The 21,972-nt window shown below is 39.5% G+C and overlaps 3 protein-coding genes across 4 annotated transcripts in view; all 3 read left to right on the top strand.

The window, feature by feature from the left end:
* The window catches only part of plcl5 (phospholipase C like 5), a 67,295-nt gene extending 59,283 nt beyond the window's left edge, over window positions 1–8,012 (top strand). For both annotated transcript variants that reach the window (XM_032537943.1, XM_032537944.1), the window contains 2 exons: window positions 2,390–2,499; window positions 6,229–8,012. In XM_032537943.1, coding sequence (XP_032393834.1) covers window positions 2,390–2,499; window positions 6,229–6,663 — 545 coding nt within the window. In that variant the 3' untranslated portion in view covers window positions 6,664–8,012. The remainder of the gene's footprint in view (window positions 1–2,389; window positions 2,500–6,228) is intronic.
* Window positions 8,013–8,705: 693 nt separating this feature from the next.
* Window positions 8,706–10,871, top strand: hcrt (hypocretin (orexin) neuropeptide precursor). Its single transcript, XM_032537946.1, has 2 exons — window positions 8,706–9,140; window positions 10,297–10,871. The coding sequence occupies exons 1-2, from the start codon at window positions 9,084–9,086 to the stop codon at window positions 10,666–10,668; spliced, it is 429 nt and encodes a 142-aa protein (XP_032393837.1). The 5' UTR covers window positions 8,706–9,083; the 3' UTR covers window positions 10,669–10,871.
* Window positions 10,872–12,684: 1,813 nt separating this feature from the next.
* The window catches only part of kcnh4a (potassium voltage-gated channel, subfamily H (eag-related), member 4a), a 16,931-nt gene continuing 7,643 nt past the window's right edge, over window positions 12,685–21,972 (top strand). Inside the window, exons 1-5 of the mRNA XM_032537945.1 lie at window positions 12,685–13,168; window positions 19,916–20,149; window positions 20,485–20,616; window positions 20,745–20,878; window positions 21,428–21,674. Coding sequence (XP_032393836.1) covers window positions 13,093–13,168; window positions 19,916–20,149; window positions 20,485–20,616; window positions 20,745–20,878; window positions 21,428–21,674 — 823 coding nt within the window. The 5' untranslated portion in view covers window positions 12,685–13,092. The remainder of the gene's footprint in view (window positions 13,169–19,915; window positions 20,150–20,484; window positions 20,617–20,744; window positions 20,879–21,427; window positions 21,675–21,972) is intronic.

A 21,972-nucleotide genomic window follows, 5' to 3' on the forward strand; every position in this document is an offset into this window, starting at 1 on the left:
AGTCTAGGGGGGAGGGTCACCCAACTTTTATATTCATGAAAACAGCAAAAAAAAAGTGGCTTGTTTGGAGCACATTTTTCCATGTAGCTTCATGTAGCTCTCAGTCTTGGCCCCCATCGCTAGCAGATGGGTCCCTCCCTGTGTAGCTTTGTAGAGACCGTGAAATTTCCCAAACTGAATAAATCCCGCCCGCTCACATAAACAAACACACAACTGCTTTGCTAGTTCCATTGTGTTGCAACTAAGAAATCTGCTGAACAAATAATTGTATTCATTAGCATGATTGCTGTGCTGTTTAGTAAAAACATCTAAAACACCAACGTCCAAAAACATAGCAGACCAGACGCAAGCTTCTATTATGAAAAGTCAAAGCTTGCAGACAGTACGCAGCTGGGAGGGCATGAGACGGGAGGTCTCCAGGCTGCAGCCATACCCGACTCAAATATCCTGTCTGTCCTGTTGATTATTTGTGAAATTGTGCAAACAACAGCTTTTTCAAGTCATTTGAGAAGGAAAGAGTGGTAGTATGCAAGCTCCCAAATTAACGCTTGTCAGAGAAATGGAGTCTTGGAAAATGTTCAGCTTCAGCAGCTTTCTATGCTAAAATATACAATGACTAAGAAGCCTAGTGACGAGTCCATAGCAACCAGTTCATGTGTCGAATTTATTATTATCCAGTGTGCTTTGTTGAATGGCCTCAATGTTGTATTGTTTTATTTCACATAAATACTAGTTTACTAGAGGAGTAATTTAGTATTTGAGGTAATGCAGGAAGTGTGCACTTAGTTTCCATACTTGTTGTGTTTCCACAACAATGTTAAAGTGAGTAAATCTACTGAAATGCCCACCATAACAGCGGAGTGGGATGTGTAAGTAAAGAAAGGCAGAGGTTAGTCATGTATGTCAAGGTTGTAAAAAAACAAGCGCTATCTGTACATCTTTGCCAAGTGCAAACCAGTAGGCATCAATACATTGTTGGGGGGGTCATGCCTTTTGGCCAGTCGTTTTGGAGGGTCATAGAAAAATGTATTATTGCCAAAGGAAGGGTCAAATTTTTTTTTTCTTTAACTAAAGACTCCAAAACCCCTCCAGTAGCCCCTTAAGTAATAAACAAACAGTCTCTTATCTCTTCCCTTTGAGCAAGGGTTGAGTGTAGAATTATTTTCAAAAAACAAGCTGCCACAGGGCTGATGTAATTCTCCTGCTCTCCAACGAAAATCTATTTAATGAAAGACTTCTCCTGACAACAGTGGAAGTGGATGTATCTTGCTACTAGTCACTGAAAAGAGCTGAGGAAGGAATGACTTCTAATGATGGGCTTTTTGTGAATTTTAGCATATTATGTGTATTCAATGTCTTTGCGTAAATCAAAGTTGGAGTGGCATAAGGTCAGTTGTCAGAAACCGCCTGGCAAGCAGGCAGAGACATACAGCTTTAGGTGGAGTTTGTTCTAAAGCCCAGAAGATTAGTAATGGTCTGTGTGGGCTAAAGAAAGCTGGATCTACTGATAGACTAATTAAAGGTTAGCCTGCGTTGCATGACTTCAATTTTATCCCCATTAGCAATGCAGCACATTGTATGGTAAACCGCTAGATGTCTTTTGTTCTGCAGACTTTGTGTTGCACACTGCAAAAATGGAAAAAGTTAACCTAAAAGCAAGCAAATTATTCTATCAGTAATACCTTCTTTAGGTACATTATGTTTTTGGTTTGTTAGTTAGATAGATAAGATTCATATTAACAGATTTCACTTCAACTTCATGGATTTGGATCCATGTGCAGAATGTAATGTAAGAAAAGTAACCTTTTCAAGTATTTTTTTACTATTAAGAACATTTTGGTATTTTATCTTGACTTACTGTACTGGAAATTAAAGTATTTTGATGTCTGGCCATTTCATATCTGTCTAAAATAACAAATCTAGAGGATTGTCCATCCTTGTCTGAGGTATGCACTCTCTGTATAACTCCTTTATTTAAACATGTTTGTGCTCTGGCTACCTTCCTACAATGCACAATAGATATGCAATTAAAAGGAACTGCACATATTTGTACACATGCATATAGATGTATATGTGTAGACATACATAGAGATATATAAATCTATATGTACACGCATGCACGTATACACATACAGTAAGGTTAGGGACAAAAAAATTACAATAACGAGAGATAATACAGACTTACATCATACAAAGCCAAATTCTGTAATTAGGTTTATGTGAAGTGAAGTCCTAAAGTGTGTATACACTTAGTTTTACTTGTTTTTTTTATCTTGCTGAAATGTCATTTTTGTATTGCAGTTTTGTTTTTAGCTTTACAGATATAAAGTTGATAATGTGTATTCACATGTAATGTACAGTATGTGTCTGTGTCCGTGTCTGTGTCCAGGTCTGGACTTCCATGAGGACCTGCATCGCATTGGAGCAAAGGAGGGTCTGAAAGGCCGCAAACTTCAGAAGGCCATGGAGAGCTACGCTTGGAACATCACTGTCCTCAAGGTGAGATGGACTGCACCACACCTTGCATGTGTCCTTCAGCACAACAATGACCCTTATAATTGTACTACTCTATATATTTGTCCAGTTTGTGTAAAGTACTGGCTAATACCTTTGATGGATGTCAACATGTGAGATTATTTTGGAGACTATAATCAGCTGGATAAGCAATCCCAGATTGTGTTGCTAAGATAACTACATGGTGTCTTAAGAAAGCTCTCTGGGATAATTGCATTGGCCTCCTCTCTAATCCCTTAATCGCCTAATTAATTGCTGTTGTTACCAAACACACTTTTATTTATTTGCTCATTTATCTATCGTGACAAGACATGATAGGATTGTTCACACTTGTTTGTAGAGACACACATGCTGCACTTTTATTCCTCATATGGGTACATTGAGTCCCTTGGACTTGCCTCTAAGACGATCCTCAGCAAAATGTATTCTTGTCCCTGTCTGCCCCTTGACACGGGGAGATAAGGTAAACCTCATCTCATTGCCTCTATGAACCACGGTGGTAATGCCAGCACTGATAAAACACTACATTGCAAAGTAAGGACAGAGCAGCCAGGATATTTTTATCTCATCTCGTCACCCTGAAATCATTTAGTATTGAGTGAAGAAGCTTCCTTGGCTGAGCTTTTTGCTTGAGTGCCAGGCTAGGTAAATGTTTGATTGCTTGATTCTTCTTTGCCTTTTCATATCTGTCTTGTCAAATAGAAAGATTTTTCAATTAACCGATTAATAATTTAGTCTAAATGTCCAAAAAATAGTACCCAGAAATCACGTGACCTTTTTAGATCGCAGATTTTCCCAACTAAGTGTCTGAATAGATTTAATTTACAATTATATAAAACTGGAAACAACTAGGTTAAAACATGACCTCAATGATTAAATGATTATCAAAACTGTTACCGCTATGCTTTGACTAAATGTTTCAGCACTAGTGACGGTAATGTCTATAACACTGATAAATCAGTGTTAAAGGTATTTGTGTCTTGCCTTTTTTTCTTGCTCTAATACAGCAACCGTATGTGCAACAGTAAGGTTTATCTTAAGTACGCTTCATTGCACACTTTAGAATTGGTAACCGCATGTTCTTAAATAGTTTAACAGGTGGACACTCACATAATCCCTTTCTCACCCGCACTCCGTCTTTACGCATAAGCCCTGGACTCCTCCCATCCCTGCTTTTTCTCTCTGAACACACACTTCCCTCTTTTGTCCTTCCCTAGTCCTCTAATTTCTTCGATGAGCCACATTCTCAACAGGAAGCATCTTGGTGTCAACATAACTCCTCCTCTTCCTCCCCCCATTCTTCAATTGTAAGCTGCGTCTCATAGTGAACATTTGGTGAACGCTTGGTGTATGTTTGCCTAGGCTGGTTGCCATGCACAGTTATTTCACCTGTCATCCTCTTCAAATTCTCAGCAGGCCTATACCCACTCACTGGTAGATGTTGGGGAAGCTATGAGGAAGTAAGAGTGAGAGTGAAAAAGTTGTCTATTCTCTCTGTTTCCCAAACTCCCTCTCCACCCTTACTTTGACAGTTATAGTCAGATCAGAGCTGTCATGGTGAATAAGGGGAATTCTCCCGTTTCTACCAGTCATACTAACCTGTCACTTATTTTACCTCACTGCCAAGAGAAAAGCAAAACCAGGGAGACAGAGAGAGAGGCTTTGAAGTGTAAAGCATATTGTAGTTCCCTTTTAAAAAGAATAACAGATTCCATTAATTATATTGTTTCTTGTTGTCTCCCAAATCATAGATTTCAAGCTCATAGATTTAATCTGTTTTGATGATGGTTCAAGTATTTAGGCATTTAAATGACAATTTAATTCAATTTGAGATGCATGGGTCTCAGTCCTGCTCGTCTGCTGTCTTGCTCATCACAAACCATTCTCTATCTACAATCTTAAAATAATATACAGTAAAGGCTGGTTATTGAGTGTCCAATTTCTATCAAGGGAATAGACCGGTTTTGATAACCAAGTAGGAGATTAGCTGAGATTTTAATGAGGATATAGTGGTTGGGATTTGGTGGCTGTCCTTGCTTGGCTTAGCCCCCTGTGGATAGCTTTAGACCAGCTGCAGGGGTGAATGTACCCAAATTCAAGTGTCTTTGTGATTTGGCTCTGGCAGCACAGAACCGGCTTCTCGCTGTCTTATTTTATGCCTGGTGAGTCATGACTTACATAATTTCAGTTTTTTCGAACATATGACTTATTCATGCTTGTGTTTTGCGTGCTGGACTGGCTCAGGTAAAAGGCCACTTGCAGTGTATTAACATCACCTGGAAGTAGAATGTTGTGTGCAGGGCATCACCTTTTTCTCATACAGCAATATGTCACACTGCTGTGCCTTCTGGCACTGAGAACGTCATCTCATTCACCATTTACGGGACACTTTAGTCTGGTGCAGAACGGGTCAGCCTGTACCTCTTCATAGGGATGTTAACTTAACTTAACTTAACAAGCTGTCACAGAGGGTCAGACAGAGTCCAGAGAAAAGTTCAGTGGGAGGGAGGGAGGGAGGGAAAATGCACAGATATACAGTTGAGAACTGTTTTTAACTTGCTTGTGAACAGATGTTGGAGAGATGATGGAGTAAAGAAAGTGTTGGACCAGACGCGATGAAAGAGACGGCAATGCTGCCTGAGGGGAAGGTTCAGGGATTTAAGAACTGTAAAGTTGGAGAGACTTTGTAAATGCATGGGGTCAGATTTTTTTCTTCTTTCTTTTGGCCAATTCTAATAATATAAGCACTTCTTACACAGAGAAAAAAAAAGCCTGTGGAGAAGACTACCACATTTCCATATGGCAGAGACGGCTAGCTTAAGGTGGCAGGCAGCCATGGCAGTGGCCCAGATTTGACTTGACAGTGCTGTAAAGCAGGATGCCTGCCCTGACCACTTCCTGCACATATGGCAGGGCCAGGATTCATCTCTGCGGTGCTCCTGAATAAGGAGCAGAAATGTAGTATAACATTATCACCGTATAACAGCACTATTCAGTAGCTGAGTGAATCTGTATAAAGGTCTGGCAGGCAACTGAAGGCCTTCATTCAGTGGCTTTATACTGCCCCCCTCTGCATCTTATATGTTAATGCACAATAAGAAAAAAATCCTGTACCACTTTTAGCTGATGGTTTGCCCTTATGCAATTTTTATTTAACAAGCTTAAGGTCCTTTTGAGATTAAACTCTGTGTGTAAAAAAAAAAAAAAAAAAAGACTAGGACAAAAATGTAGCATAAAAGTACATTATGCTATCTAACTCAGATCTTGATACAAATTAAAGCTGCAGTGGGTAGAACCTCTCCAGAATTTGAAGAAGAGTAAGATCTCTTTCTGCAGCTCTCCCCTTCTTTGTCACACGGGTGATGCATGTGCAGAACAGCCAATAGGAACACTCTTTCTCTCTGAAATGACCTGTGATTGGCCAAAGTCTTCCGCAACGGCTAGATTTTCTGAAGCCTTAATACAGAACCATGAGGAGGTGCAGAAGTCTAGTTTTCTCTCAGACCACTTGAGTTGCAAAATGCTGAAAGATTATTAAGGATTTATTGCACAATGATGCCAAAAACAAAGTGTCTACCCAAGCTTTAAAGCAGCCTTTAGGAAATGGATATCAAATATGTTTTTCTGCTATTTTTGTCACCTTTAAATCTAATATCATAACGTGTTGTTAACAAAGCTGCTTCTCTCTCTGTCTCCTGTATGTCTCAATCTCAGGGTCAGGCAGACCTGCTGAAGCACGCTAAGAGCGAGGCACTCGACACTCTGCGTCAGATCCACTGTGCAGCTCAGTCCTGTGGTCTCAGTAAGAACGGAGCGGCATCGCCACAGCTCCAGCACCATCCTCACCACCAGCCACAGCAAGTCCACATACAGCAACAGCCTCAGGCCAAGACCCACCCACAGCCTCCTCCACTGCACCAGTCCCAAACTCAGCCCCAATCCCAGACAGCACCTCAGGCTTATCTTCACCCCCATTCCCAGCTACCAGCTCTCCCTCTGGTTCAAACTTTTTCAAAACCACCGGCCTATACTCAACCACCATCCCTACCACAGTTTCAGTACCAGAGCCAGGAGCAGAGGGCAGCAGGCCCTCTGGACACCAACTGTGAGAAAGAGATGGTCAGTGGTGATCCTGTGGGATCATGCTGACCCGCAGCCTGTGCCCACAGAGAATCCTACCCAAAGAGAGACAGACAGGGGGAGATGGAGAAGCAGAAGGGTGTCGAAGAAAATCTGGAGGTCAGTAACGAAAGGGAGACGGGTGAAGTGACTGAGAGAATTAAAGAGATGATAATCGTGAGGAAGACTCGTCGTGTTAGAAGTGAGACGCAAGTCTGAGAGCAGGTTTAAAGTTGGCTGTAGTTTAAAAGAAGAAGAGACCACACACTTCAATCACACATTCCGAAACAGGAAGGAAAACTATAAAGATCATGTTTACCTTTCTCCATCATGGATTCGGAAGATAATCGTCCATCTGAGGCAGGAAGTTTAGGTCTCTTCTGTCTTCTCACTCGTGAAAAGCCAAAACGGTAAAAGCTGGTAACAAACGTCTGGTGTGTGTTTCTGCATAGGATTGTGCTCAGCAGTCCGATATCCCTGTCTCTCTCTCTGGGTATTGCTAATTACATGCCCCTCAATTATGTTCTCTAGTTCTGTGGGTACAGGCTACCTCACTCCATGTCTTTGAGCTTTTATTTTTTCATGCTCATGCACTCTTCCTTTGCCATCTTAGACATAAAAGCTGAGTGCAAACCCTCACTCCTTATAATGAAGAGGATGCCATTTCCATTTTAAGTGCACAACGTAGAGCAGTATCACAGATGTCCATTTCAGCACAAACCAGGAAGCTGTAGAGCCTAAACAGAAAAACCAAACTACACCTGTTGATATGATGCTCTTCTTGCACCCCTTGCTGGTGTCCTTCCATAGGATTTAAGTTCTTTAGCATTCCTTAACTCTCCCCACAGGGTCTTGTTCTCTCCTCCCCAGGGGCTGTGTGTGTGACGTTACGTGAGTCGGTGTTTTGGTCCCCAGGGTGGTGCTAGCCCACATCTGTAAGTGGAGGAGATCACCAGCCAATCACGACTGGAATAGTTGACCCTGCCTGTTAGAGGAAACATGCTACTGCTGTCAATAGAAACAAAACAAAGTGAATATAGATGTAAACTGTATGTAAAATGTATGAAGGGAACATATATTGCTAAAATAATTATTGCAGACACGGACATTAATGATTGATATTATAATAATTGTTGTTAATTCTATTGATATTCTGATTCTTTTTTAACATTACTTCCACATATACAGTGATTTGACACATGATGTTGTGTGGTGCAGATCAGGAGAACCAGTTTGTGTGGGACTGAAACAAGGGATAACTGGTTAGCACCACAACACGAGTGTCAAATAATAAACCTGACATGTGGTTCACTGCAACGTGAGTGTGGATTCTGTAAAAGCTCCTTTAAGTGGCCCATTAAAACTGGCTTCATTGTTTATTCTGTCCTCTCGTTCATTTGTCTTTAATATCTTTTGAATGCGTGCAAATGTAATTCATAAGAATGATGAATATGCCCATTCTCTGTCTCGTGTATCAATCGGTACCAAGACTGATATTTTAGTGAAAATGATTTTAGAGAATGACTTTGAGTGAAATGACTTTTTCGATGGCATTCAAACATCGCTGGCGCTTTAGTGCATTTCAAAACCACCTTTCACAGCTAATCTAAAGAAAGCAATAAAAAGCTTTGATTGCTTTTGATGCACTGTGATGTGTTCATTCTTCTGCTCTATTGTTAACAATAAACAAGAAGGAGGCCAATTATTTGATAATTGAGTTTGTTGTTTTAAAGCAATGTTTCCGGTTGTCCGTAAGATGGCAACAGATATTAAGTAAATGAGAATGAAAAGATGAAAAACCTCACTGAAAGTCCAAAATTGCTTTCAATAGATATTTGTCATCATGATTACTTATGAGTACCGGTATTCTACGGTTTATAAAGCAGATTATGTGGGACCAGCAGAGTAGTCTCGCTTTGCCAGACCCTCCTTCAAAGCATGTGGCCTTCTGAAAAAAAGCTAAAAGTTTCTGGTTTTTTTTTCTTCTTCAAGTAAAAGCAAATCCATCAACACTGTTCACCCACCTTTTGTACGAGAGAAAAAGGCCAGAACCTCATTAGCATGACTTTTGAACAAGTTTGTCATTAGCACTGAGGAGGTATCTGGGCTTTTTTATGTTTATATTTTAGAACTCATAGGACACATTAGTTAATTGACTTCCGTCCTTCACTCATCAAAATGGTATGTTTGCCACAAAGAAATACCTGTTGTTCATTAAAGGTCCAGAGAAGTCTCCTTGGAGATGCTCTTCTGAAGGAAACTAATTAATCGCAGGGAGCATCACATCAACCCTTCAAGAGCAAAAGGAAAAGAGCAGAATTAGTGGTTTTGTGTCATGTTTGTGGTTGGCCTGACTGACGTCCATCGGTGTGGACACCACAGAACAATATAAAAGACATTTCTTCTTCCCCCGGGAAGATCAGATACCTCCTCTTCACACAAGCCAGAAGATGCCGTGGTTCCCCATCAACTTCCAGAAAGCTACTGGAATGGACACGTCTAACAAGGTAAGCCACTCAAATTTGATTTCTTTTTTATTTAGAAGCTAGCATTCTATTTGTGTGGCATTGCACATTTGTGATTTGTAAAGTTGCATAAGGGTGGTCACTAATTTATGGGTAAGTAAGTCTTTCAACTTAAGATTCATTTATATATACCAAGACAGGTGGCTTACTTTAAAGCTTTAGTGCGTAACTTTTAGTTATTACTGAACGTCCGTTACATTGAAGCCATTACCAAATAAGTTGCTACAAAGATAATTAAGACTATCAGCTCCACACAACTCTCTCTGTATTTCTCAGAATGGCTATGTTCAGAAGATTGTCATCCGTTGACTTTCGTGCACAGATACTCAAGTGAAGATAATTACCTCTTCTGAAGAGTCCATCGTGTCTTTTTAATCCCCCGTGTCTTCCTTAGCTACTAGCAGCTGCATGGATTAGGGGTCTGGAGCTGTGCACGTTCACAGAAGGCTCATGTGGACTCACCAACAGTTTTGTTGTCACTACTTATAATTCCAAATGGGGGGAGAGAGAAAATACACACTATAGCTTTAAGGTGTTGAGATGCATTTTTTTATGTTAATTTTATTAAATATTTCCAGTATAACTAAGGAGGTTTTTTTGTGCATTTGTTGTACGTATTTACAGTACAATTAACATTGACATTGTTTCACCATGTCCTTAAGATCCTAATTTACATGTCCACATGGTTAAACCACAGAACTTGGGTTGCATTTACAGGGAACTGCAGGGCGTGCTCTTCTACAAAATGTACTCTGTTCAAGGGATCAATAATGATAACATAACTGGGACATTTTAAAAACACTATTTGAGGGGTGAGGTATGAGTCATTTGTAATCAATGTAATTGCATAGTAGTTTACCTAGTTCATTTTATTTTGTATTTTGTATGTATTGTTTTTATGTATTTTGTTTTTTTTATCATCATCTATAGGACAAGGGCTGTCAATGAGCCTACAGGCTACCTACGCCTCTCTGTTCTTATGTGTCGGTTTTTATAAAAACATTATTTCTCTAGGACTTATGCCCAAATTAACAATGATGTGAACTTTAGAAAAAAAAATACAGTGTGTACTTATGCCTGCAGATCATATTTGTGTATCAGTTCATTTGGGTGTAAACTAATCTCTTTGGCCCAACAGAAAGTCATGGTGCTGGTTTTGATGTTGCTGCTGTCTCACCTGGCCTGTGATGCTCACAGCATGTCTGAGTGCTGCAGACAACCGGCTCGCTCCTGTCACCTCTACGCATTGCTGTGTCGCTCCGGCAGCAAGAGCTTAGGTGGAACACTCACAGGAGACGCCGCCGCTGGCATCCTTACTCTGGGTAAACGGAAAGCTGATGAGCATCTCGTGCAGAGCCGACTCCAACAGCTCCTCCAAGGCTCCAGGAACCAAGCCGCAGGGATCCTGACTATGGGGAAGAGGACTGAAGAGAGGGCTGGAGACTGGTATATGGACTGGATGGCTCAGTCAGGATATACCGTCTCGACGCCACTGCCTGTTTTAAGCTAAATACCTCAAGGCATTAGTACACTGGGACACTGGGAAAATGTAATTGGATTAATTATTATTTTTATGCTCACATAAAACTATTTTGTTGTTATTATGTTCTTTGAACTGTGCTTTTTTTTAATGTGATTTGCTGTGCAGTGCATTTGCCTATCTGATAACATTAGGAAGATGCGTAATATATGGAAAAGGCCATGTGGTGTAATAAAAAATACAAAGCTGCCAACTTGTCTTTAATCATTTTCGCGTGAATGCACTTCACTTCATAGTAGAAGCTTAAAGTAAGTTTTCAGAAACTGTAGACATGGATCTCTATAGCTAGTATGGATTAAAAAAAAAAGAACAGCTAGGAAAAGAACGGTAACAGTAAACCGCAATATTTTTTTTCATGATTTTGCTAAGTCCAAACTTAACATGCAAGTTCTGCTATGTAAAGATTGTTTTTGCATAAACAAATTAAGCTTGAAATTGGTTAAGTTGGGAGTATTAGCAGGGAGGCAGCGTTTCTTTCCAAGTCAAGGGGAGAGTTCAAAGCAAATACAAGATTGACCAAATAACCCAAACAATTTGTGTACAGTCCCTTACACTGAGTTTCTATTTTGATTTCATTTCGGAGCCCATCACAGTGTGGGAATAAAGTTGAACACAAGATGGTGCTGATATGATAAAAATGCAAATCAATGAGCAATTGTGTGCTCTATTTATACTTTCTAACCAAGACCAAAAAGAGAATTTTTGTTTAAGCCTACATGAATAGTCTCGGGGGCACAACACTGCAAGACCGCTGCAATATTAATATTATCATTTGTCAGTGGTAGAATGTAACTAAGTAAATTTACTCAAGCACTACTTCAGTGCAAATTCAGGGTACTTGTACTTTACTTGATTATATTCATTTGATGCTACTTTATGCTTCTAATCCACCACATCTCAGAGGGAAATATTGTGCTACTTTTCAGATGGTAGTGTTTCATCCCACTTCTGTCTTGTAAAAACCATATATCTTCAGATGTGTTGATTTTTACTGTTTATGATAAACTGAGAATTGAAGAATCCCCTTATTTGTTAAGAAAATTATTGAAAATTATTAATGATTTTATAGAATATGATCCATTGTTTTTCTTTAAGGGGGGGATACTTTATGATGCTAAATTTCTGATCATTTAGTACTTTAAATTTGACAAAAAGACTCTTGCGTGGATCAGTAGATCTTTTTTCTTTTTTTCACTTTAACTTAAATACTTAAATAACTTAATAATGTTTTTTACCTTTTTCATGGAAGTGTTAATAACCTATGCATTAATGAAATGTCAGGTCTTCGTAATGTGCACAACAGCTTTACTCTCCACGTGAAATCTGGAAGAAACTGGTAATTGGCAATGATGCTACACAAACCAGTGTGTGTTGTTATTTAGAAATGCCATCAGTGTGTGTGTGTGTGGGTGTGTGTGTATCTGGATGTGTGTGTGTGCATGCATGCATGCGTGTGTGCATGTGTTGGTTTATACTCCATGTGTTACAGTAACTATGTATGTGGGTGTTTGTTTATGTAGCCTACAGCATACGCATCAAATAAAATGTGATTCAGATCCTTCAAGCTGTCGACAGATATCATGCTTGGCAGCAGAGGTAATGTAGTGTCCTTGAACCAAACAGTGAAGCATCATCCAGTGCAGCTCTTTATTCAACCTGCCCTCTGACCACCTTATTGTTGTCTTGTCCTCTATATTGTTGTTGCAGAATATCCACAACAACCAATGCTGTCGTACACCAGACTCTCTTTTCTTGTTCTATACAACAGATAATTATCAAAAACTTCAATCTTGTCATTACAGAAAAGACACCCAGGTAAAGAGAGTGAAAAAGAGAGAGCAGATAGAGAAAAAAAAAGTTATTTCCAATAACTTAAATAACACTCTGGGGAATGAAATGTACATGTAGGAGGTTTTGTAAGAGAAAGAGAAAGAAGGCGAGAGAGACGACTAATAAATTCACTGTATAAAAGGGGGATGGTTCAGGCTTTTGTATGAGGGAGGGAGGGAGAGAGAGAGAGAGAGAGAGAGAGGCAGGGTGACTCGGAAATGGCAGAAAAAATGGTGAGTGAAGTTCGACTACCAGAAAAGAAGCTGAGGCTTCGCTGTGATGCTGGAGCAGTGTTGAGAGCAGAAGGATGCGCAACTGAACCCTGAAAGCTCCCGACTCAATACTGACAGAGAAGCTTTAGAGAAAACCTCTGAGGTCTATGCAGAAGAAGAAATAATGCAAGTCAGTGGTTTTCTCTCAACAACATAGAAAAGGAGCAACTTGCACTCCATCAGAGCATTGTGGAAAAGTGTTTTTCTTCTATGTCCTCTTTGGGGAATGGTGAGGAACTACTGGAAACTTGTCTGTCTGAGAGTCTGCAGCCTTCTCCTGATCTAGTGAAAGATGCCTGTGATGAAGGGCCTCCTTGCTCCACAAAACACCTTCTTGGACACTATTGCAAACCACTTTGATGGCACTCGTAAGTATATTTTGTAGAAGAGATTTCTCTGATACTCTACAGTTGTCTCTGAATATTTATGCCTTTATGACTTGTCAAGGTAAATAATTACTAAATTGCAGTTTAAATGTTATTTGTAACAAAGAAGACGTTCAGTACATCCCTTTTTTGGTTGTGTACATCTGAGGACTAGTTGTGCTGATTCTTTGGGCAATCAGTATCATTACGATACTGCAGCCCATGTGTTTCAAACTTTTTCCCTGGTTACACTTTGTTAAATTAAAAGTGTGACGTCTGCAAATAGATTCCTCTCAGTTTTGAAGCGGCCACTCTACCAGTTAAGCTTTTAGGAGTTTAGCCTTTGGCATTTTTGTAACCTAGTTTAGGATTGTGATTGACACTGAAATACACTGCTGTTGACAAAAATGTCCGACGGTTGTGAGATCCAATTATAAGACTGCAAGTTGTGACAGTAAACCAGAACAATTTCTAGTTCTGGAAACGGACAGTGCAGGCTGGGATGATGTATTGGAACTGAAGAGCCACTTGTTGCTTATTAAGATATTTCACTGTTGAAATTCATGCATTTTTAAGTCAAGGTCTCAATTCTTTTTTATTTAAGGAGCCAAATAAAAACGCAAAACATTGGTCCAGATGACAACATGCGGAAAAGTACACTACACACACCAAAAGAAGGCACAGTGCACCTTTTCCACAGTCCTTCCTTGCGATCAAATGTTTCACTCTGAAACAAAGAGAGGAAGTACGGGAATGAGGGAGACACAACAAAAACCAAACAGCAAGAACAATGTCTGCAGTTCACAAACAAGACACAGAAACACACACAGACAAACACACAAACAAACAAACAAACAAGATGCATTAACAGGGAGACCGGCACAAGACAAAAGGGACCAAACACACACACAGACTGAAGTGAGAAGGCAATAGCACACATCTATAGCGTGGACTTCAAAGATCCAGCAATGCTGAGCCAAGTGTCCAAAGTCCTTCAAGGTCTTTCTTTAAAATAACAACAAATTGTTAATTGACTCTTTTAACGGCAAATATTAAAGGCCGCAGAGCTTATTATTGTCCGTCATCTTCAATTTGAATCTACCAAACAAATAATTGCCTATTGGAATATCTGCATGTTTTCATCAAGTCGCATGCACTATTCTTCAGCAACATTTAACCTTAGGTTCTATGTTTGTGGCAGAGCTGACTATTGCAAGAAATGTTGGAATTTTTTTGGTGTTTTTGTGCCATGCTTACACAAGATGTAATGGTAGCAGGAGAGTCGCAACAAAATGGAAGCTCCACGCAAATGAGGCAACAGAAGTGTTTGGTGAAAATTGTTTTTGACACTGCTGAAAACAGATGTCTCAATCAGGAACAGATGTGTTTCTGCACAGTGTCACTCATGTAATAACTTCTGGGATTCTGCCAGCAAGCACATTTACATTTTACATTTACCGAACACTTAAAGGAAATTAACAACAATTACAGAATTATACAGCTATAAATTGCAATTTGTAAATAAACAATACTGTTCCTGAAGAAACAATGCTTTACTTAACACATGTATTTATGATTTTACCATTATTCCTACAGTTATTGTGTTCAAATGAAAATGTGCATCGTGCATCACAGTACTTTCAATAATTTCTCAAATGTAAATTCAGGCTTAAAAAAACACATCTGTAATTTTGTTCTGCTCTTGTGTTGCCACTCTGAACCTCCCAAATAGCAATAGTATTTTTGTTTTTGGAGAAGCTCCTTGTTTTGTACAATGTTTTACACACAACCTTTTTGTCCAGAGCACGCTGCACTTGAATATGTGTACTATAGCTACACCCCCACAAACCATGCACACATGAATTATACCGGTCTGTGCTATTGCATAATTAAAATAGAGTCCAACAATTAGACAGTAGTTGTTAATTTTCATGCTTCGACAGTAATGATGTTCACCCACCATCCATTAATGTTGACCCTGGTTGTTTTATGCTTGTTCCTGCCCTCCCAGTCCAACTCTTTTAGTGTGCACCATGCCTCAGAATAAACAGAGTAGAAAGTCAGCTCTCTGCAGAACACGATGCAAGGTGTGACAGAGTGTGTATGGGTCAGACTGTCCATGTCCTTTACAACTTGACAAATTCACAAATTCAGTGTGATTACACTATCTCTGTCTGTGTCTCCCTATCACATGTCTCACACACACACACACACACACACACACAGCAGACATTTTCTCAATCTTAGCTGCCACAATACCTCTGTATCCGAACTGACCAAGTAGATGAGTGGGAGGTACAGTAAACGGGCCAACTGACAAGAGATGATCAGAGCCCGATTCAATCTGAAAAACTGGCTTGAATCCGTCTCGGTGTAATGGAAAGCCTTTTGTGTGATGATGACATCTCTTTGAAGACAATTATTTCAATTAATACTATATCTATATGCAGAACAAATACTATCCACAATTAATAATTATCCATGGTGAGAATGTTAATTGAGAATGGTCTCAGGGGAATTGAGGTGGTATTCATGTGTCCCTGATATTTTTTAGGGAAATTATGTTACAGTAAAATGAACAGTGCAGAGGCCAAGAGCCAATTAAATATCATCTGTGTTGCTCAGCCATTCTCCTTGAAAGCAAATAAATAAAGGCTCCCTCATTTAATCTCCAAATACAAGTAATCACTTTCAGCTAAATACATAATTGAATTGATGGTTTTGAGTAACATTTATGATATAGTGTAATATATCTAGACACATGTATAGTTATAATATTTTTACTTTGTGGACTGCAGGGTCAAGAGGATCACAGATCTGGATCTTATAACTATATAATTGTTTGTTTAGCTGTACTGGAGCTTTTTTCATCCCTTCTTGTCCAGAGTCTTTTCTCTTAATTGCCTTGGTGGGTGTTTCGCCTCCTCACACGTGCCGTATGGATCATCAAGGAAAACACAATAACTCTTAACAATTTGAGTCATTGTGTTTGAGAGACTGTAATTTAACTTAAAAAATCAAATGTTAATGGTGAATGCCAAGGAGAGTGTTTTAAATAGCAGTGAATAAGAAATTTGATTAAATGATTTACCACATGCACTGATTTTCTATCTAAGCTTTGACATTAACATTTACTGACAAGAAATGACTGTGAGGTAAATCCCATTTAAACATTTATTTGGCCAGTCGTGCATGGCTGTCAGTGTGAGCCATACTATCTTCTTGAGTAACATGTAGCCATAGAAACAAGCTGAGGAGATGGAAGACATAGAGGACTTTGATTTTAGAAACAGGATCTGACAACTGCCAGTAAAGGCCGTGACACACTAACCAATGATCGGCCATCAGACAGTCTGGCGAGGTCAGTGACTCAAGTCTGTTCGGTGTGTTCAGTGCCATCGTCCAACGGAGGGGCCGTCGTCCTTTATTTTGGCCGACCTGACATGCTCAGTCGGAAGGTGGGCACTGCCGGCAGTTGGACTCAAATGACCAATCTGATTGGTAGAGTGCTAACCCGGAAACGAAGAGCGTGACTAGAGTCTCTCAAAATTGGACAATTGGAAATTGAAATTTTTCAATCTGAAATTAAGATAGATTCAGCAACTGCATGGCCTATTTATCACTTGAAATGTTTTCAGAAACATGTTTCAGTGATCTATTTTAGTAAAATATGAGAATGAATTCTGAACAAGCCGCCATGACAGTCTGGCATACAGACTACAGATTAGCGCCGCCAGCTGTTATGGAGACATATTACGTCTCGCTGCTTTGGAGTGTTCCGAGGCACTTTTTTGAGGAGAGTGATCAGTCCAAATGCCTTTTCTGCTGAGGGTCAGTGGTGTGGTTGGTATGTCAGGGGTTAAAGGGATCTGATCAAGTCATACCATTGCTCGTGAGGATTACATTCGAGGGAGTAATATGACTGATTTGCATCAATATTGATCAAACTGATGAGTGTAAGTGATCACGTGATTTAAGAATATCTGCTCAAGGGGCTCAAAGGGCTTCAAATAAGTATAATAACAGTAATTTTAGTAAATCCTCACTCATTCATAAGCACTTCAGCAATTAGAGTCAATCATATCTGTTACATATGTTGAGTACAAATCAGAACGAGGATAATATTGCAGATTCTTCATGGGTTCATCTGTGTTTCACGGGGCACAGTGTCTTGGTAACACTGTAGATGCAAACTGCAGCATTGGCATACGTTTCGTTTTTTTGACACAAATTGCCATGGCAACAAGAGCGTGCAAAGATCCTAATTTACTTTCACAAGAGATAAACTGCACACTTATCAGGTAGAAAATATCCACACATAACTAATTACATGTCTTTTCCTCTTTGGAATAGACACTTGTTAACACCCCCTCCAGGCTGCCTTCTTGCTAATTATTTTCTGGTTTAAAAATAATAGAAACTATATCAGGTGAATCCACAGCAGCTGCATGTGGTGTTATCAGTCAGTGTTTCCTTTCCTAGCTGTAGGGAGATAACAAAGCATCTTTTTATGTGAAAAGGGGCTGCAGTACAGATGTTCAGTGTTGTCTTTGCAGCTCATCATTATAGTGCTTTGCAGTTGAATATGTTGAAGTTGAATTAGCTTGCATTCAGAGAGTGACTGAACAAATAATGAAAGAAGACACCATTAATGGACTTAGTTCATCTGTCTAACTATTGAAGGGATATTTAGGGTTACGTGGAGATGAGTGAAACCTGACGTGCATTAGTCAGTAAATGATGATGATATTTTGCTTAAATTTCTCTTAAACCCTGGAGTGCATAGCCCCATATTTAAAGAATGTATTTAATAAGGCAGGCTTCTTTATTTCAAAGCTCTATGTGTTTTTAAGCAGATAGTAGCTTGTAATGAGGTAGATTACTCACAGGACATACATATGGTGTGCTGCTTGACCTTGTGATTTCTAGATAGATTCTTTATATTCACATGGCAGTCTGTCAAAACCCTTCTAATAAAATAAATCTGAAGAAATACTCTGTTATGTAACTATTCTGTGTTTTATTACAAAAGAGACATAAAACAGCTTGCAGATTAAATTCAGTTGTCTAGTTGCAGTTTCATTGTCTACACCTCTTGCCCTAAGATAACTCTTCAATGTTCCAACAGTGCTTTCATTTTCAGTATCTTTCTGAATTGACAAAACTGGACATCTCCATCATTATTCCACAGACATGAAAACATATTTTAGACAGAGACGTATTCTCTCTTGCCTTATGTGAGCATGTGTTATGTAATAACTGAATATTAAAATGTTAGTTAAAATATTCTTCTCAGCTGAGTTTGAAAGACAAATATGGGTCTTTTTTTTTTACATTGCCAAAATAAGGAATAAAACAGGAGTAAAGCAGCTTTTAAAATCAACCAATTACAAAAAGAATGTCATCTTAGTGGCAACAAGCTATATGACTAAATTCCCAAGTACTGTTAAAACCAAATTTCAAAATAAGAGTGTCACAAAAAATAAAGGCCTACTTGCAAATGTGTGTAGAACGTCTTAAAGGGAATTGTTTTTCAGACATTCACATTTTTGCTATTGTGCTAAGACTTGAGAAAATACTACTGTAAGATTGAACCTGGGAATAAACATCAAGACTGTCTATGTCTAAAGCCATCAAAATCTGCTTACCAACGATTAAATACAGGATTACTCATTGATACTTTGTAGGGCTATGTTGTTTGTTAAATCTGTACATAAATACAGGAAGTCATGTGCTATTTCTGGGTCAGGAGGACCAGTAACTTCTTGGAGTTTCAGCTGGTTGCCCGGCAACTGCAGGTTTATAAGGTGCATACATATGCATATGGATAAAACTAATGTCGTATACAAAAGTTCTGCAATCATACCCGAAGGTTCTAATGTTCGGTTTTTGCTTGTTTTAGATAGGTGTTGCTTTAACTTTCTGGTCATTTTAGAAGATAGTTAGTGGTGATGTGGGACTGTAGGGCTTTAAATTAACATCTGGCAATCCTCCAAACGCGGCTAAAAATGAACTTTGCCTAGTAACGTTGTAAAGTTAAGCTCATTGTTTCCAGATTGGTCTGTTTTCCGGCAAGAAATTTGGGCAGTTTTATGTGTGTTTGGCTTGGAAACGTAATCTTTATCTGGTAACACTGCTTGTAGTACCAACCCTACATTTCCCATGAACAGCATGTCCTAACGTGACAACCCTTTGCTACGAACCTAGTCTGAGTGGTATCAATTGCAAGCTACGCAGAATGTAGAACTTACTCTTAGCCTGCTGCCACCGTGACAAGACCCCAGATAAGCAACAGAAAATGGATGGATCTTTGAAAATATGTGTGTAAAATCCGAAAGGCAGGATGAAAGCTCCGCCTGCTAATTAAGGGTCAAAGCCTTATAGAGGCACAGGTCCCCCATGGAGCCAGCTGGAGCCCTGCATATATCCTTAGACTTCATACACACCAGCTTACTTCAAAGCACTCTCTGATAGACTATTAAATGGCTCTGAGCTGAAGGCAGACAGAATGACTTAGAAAAAGAAAAAGAAAATTCTGTTGGGGCAACAACAAACAAATCAAATGTGGAGTGAAGTATGCATAAGAAGTGGGGAACAATAACACAACCTGGTTGCCATCTCTGAATGTCTTGTTTCTTTCAGAGCTACAGTAAGAAAAACGCACAACATTGCCTGTTGTTCAATCAGTCTTTTCTATTCCTTAGGGTCACACAGTAGCTTTAACTTGAACCTGTATTCCTTCTCTTGCAGACAGTAACTTCCTACTGGGAAATGCTCAGGGTTGTCATGGCTACCCAATTGTGTACTGCTCTGACGGGTTTTGTGAGCTGACCGGCTTTGTTCGGACTGAGGTGATGCAGAAAACATGTACCTGCAGCTTCCTGCATGGAGCCGAGACCTATGAGAGTGTAATCCAACAGGTAGTCAAAGCTCTGGAGTGCCAGCAGGCGTACCAGGGAGAAGTCTGCTTCTATAGGAAAAATGGTGAGGATCACATGCACATGATCACCCAGATGTTGAGTTGGCCATGCACTCTGAAACACACATTTTAATATTGTAATTAAACCTAATTTAAAAGTTTTAGAGAGTTGATGATGTCATCTATTTTAACCATCTTCCTGTCCTTTCTTTCACTGTGACAACAGTTTTTTTTTAAAAGAATGTACACAGAAGATAATAAGTAGAGGTTAGCTACAAGAAAGAAAGAAAAGTGTTATTCCAGTTTTAATAGAAATCCAATCGTCATTTTAGGGGTAAGAACTGTCTAGCTGTTTTGTTGTTGGGTAATTTTTGTGTAATAACTTGTTTAATATCCACAGGAAATCCATTTCCGTGCCTCCTGGATATCGTGCCAATCAAAAATGAGAAAGGTGAGGTGGTGATGTTCCTCTTGTCCTTTAAAGACATCAGTGAATCATATGGGAAAAGCCATCCCTGCGGCCAAGGAGACGGTGAGCTTTAAAATGTACCGTTTTAATTTCATCTTCACAAGTCATGCTGTTACATTCATTTATAAAATCTAAAGCTAAAGGGAATACGGCACAGTTACACTGAGTGGCAATTGTGGTTTTGCTCACAGGTGTGACAGAGGCTGCTCACCAGAGCAGGAAAAGGAATCGATTGCACTTTTCTCAAGCTCGAGAGGGGGGGAGGACTATTCTGCACAACCTTACCAACCTGTTCACCAAGAGGGGCAAGAGGAAACTGACCAATGTGAGTGCATTCCCCTGGATCATAAGATCATTAAATCCACAATATAAAAACAGTTTACATTTCAAAAATTCCTTTCCTTTCCTCCTTAAACACATCTGTTCTCTTCCAACCACTGCTGTCCAATCAGCAAGCCTATTGTTTGTTCACTCCAATTAAACATGTATTTAAACATTTTATGGTGATAATGATGAATGATGATGGGCAGGTGTACTGAACACCCTCAGTGTTTTTTGCTGAGCTCATTAAAGTTATCACTACTTTGGTTGGCGGTGAAGAAAATGCACATTATTTGTAATTTTTTACATTTTTTACATTTTGGTTTTATTTATCCAAATAACTCATTATACATCAGGGTTCAAGGTGGCCGTGGCACATAATCCAAGCACTTTTGTTAAGTAGGTTCTCTCCAACTGTTGACTCAGAACTACAGGGTGGGATGTAAATGAGAGCAGTGCAGATTAAAACCTCATACCTTCCATTTTCCACAGATTTCAATTTCAAGATGCTTACAGGATTTGTAAGTGATTTACATGTGCCCTTGTCTTTCAGAGTATATTTCAGAAACCGTCTCTACCTGAGTACAAGGTGGCAGCTGTTAAGAAGTCCCGTTTCATCCTGCTACACTACAGCATCTCCAAGGCCTTGTGGGACTGGCTAATTCTACTGGCGACCTTCTACGTTGCTGTCGCCGTGCCTTATGACATCTGCTTTGTCAGCCATGATGAGGGCAGCCACCATCACTCACTTTTCAGCCGTAGAACCAGTGACATAGCAGTGGAGATGCTCTTCATACTTGGTATGATGTATTTGATAAAAACATATGCATTATCATTGTATGCTTGCACTACCCTCACGTCTTTCTCCAGATTGTAGGCGATTGTATTCTAAACATCTTTGTGTAACATAATCGGTATCATGTACCACTATCATTTTAAAGTAACAACTCCTGCACTGAGTGCATGCTGCACAACCAACCTGTTAAAGCAAAGCAGGGTTATGAAGAGAGACAACAATGTTCAAAATAAAGTAAGAACAACTGCATTTCCAGGTGCAGTTGCAGTGGTTTCCCTATCAATGGCTAACCCCCGACTCCC

This window comes from Etheostoma spectabile, chromosome 15, assembly GCF_008692095.1.
Source record: "Etheostoma spectabile isolate EspeVRDwgs_2016 chromosome 15, UIUC_Espe_1.0, whole genome shotgun sequence".
Classification (NCBI taxonomy): domain Eukaryota; kingdom Metazoa; phylum Chordata; class Actinopteri; order Perciformes; family Percidae; genus Etheostoma; species Etheostoma spectabile.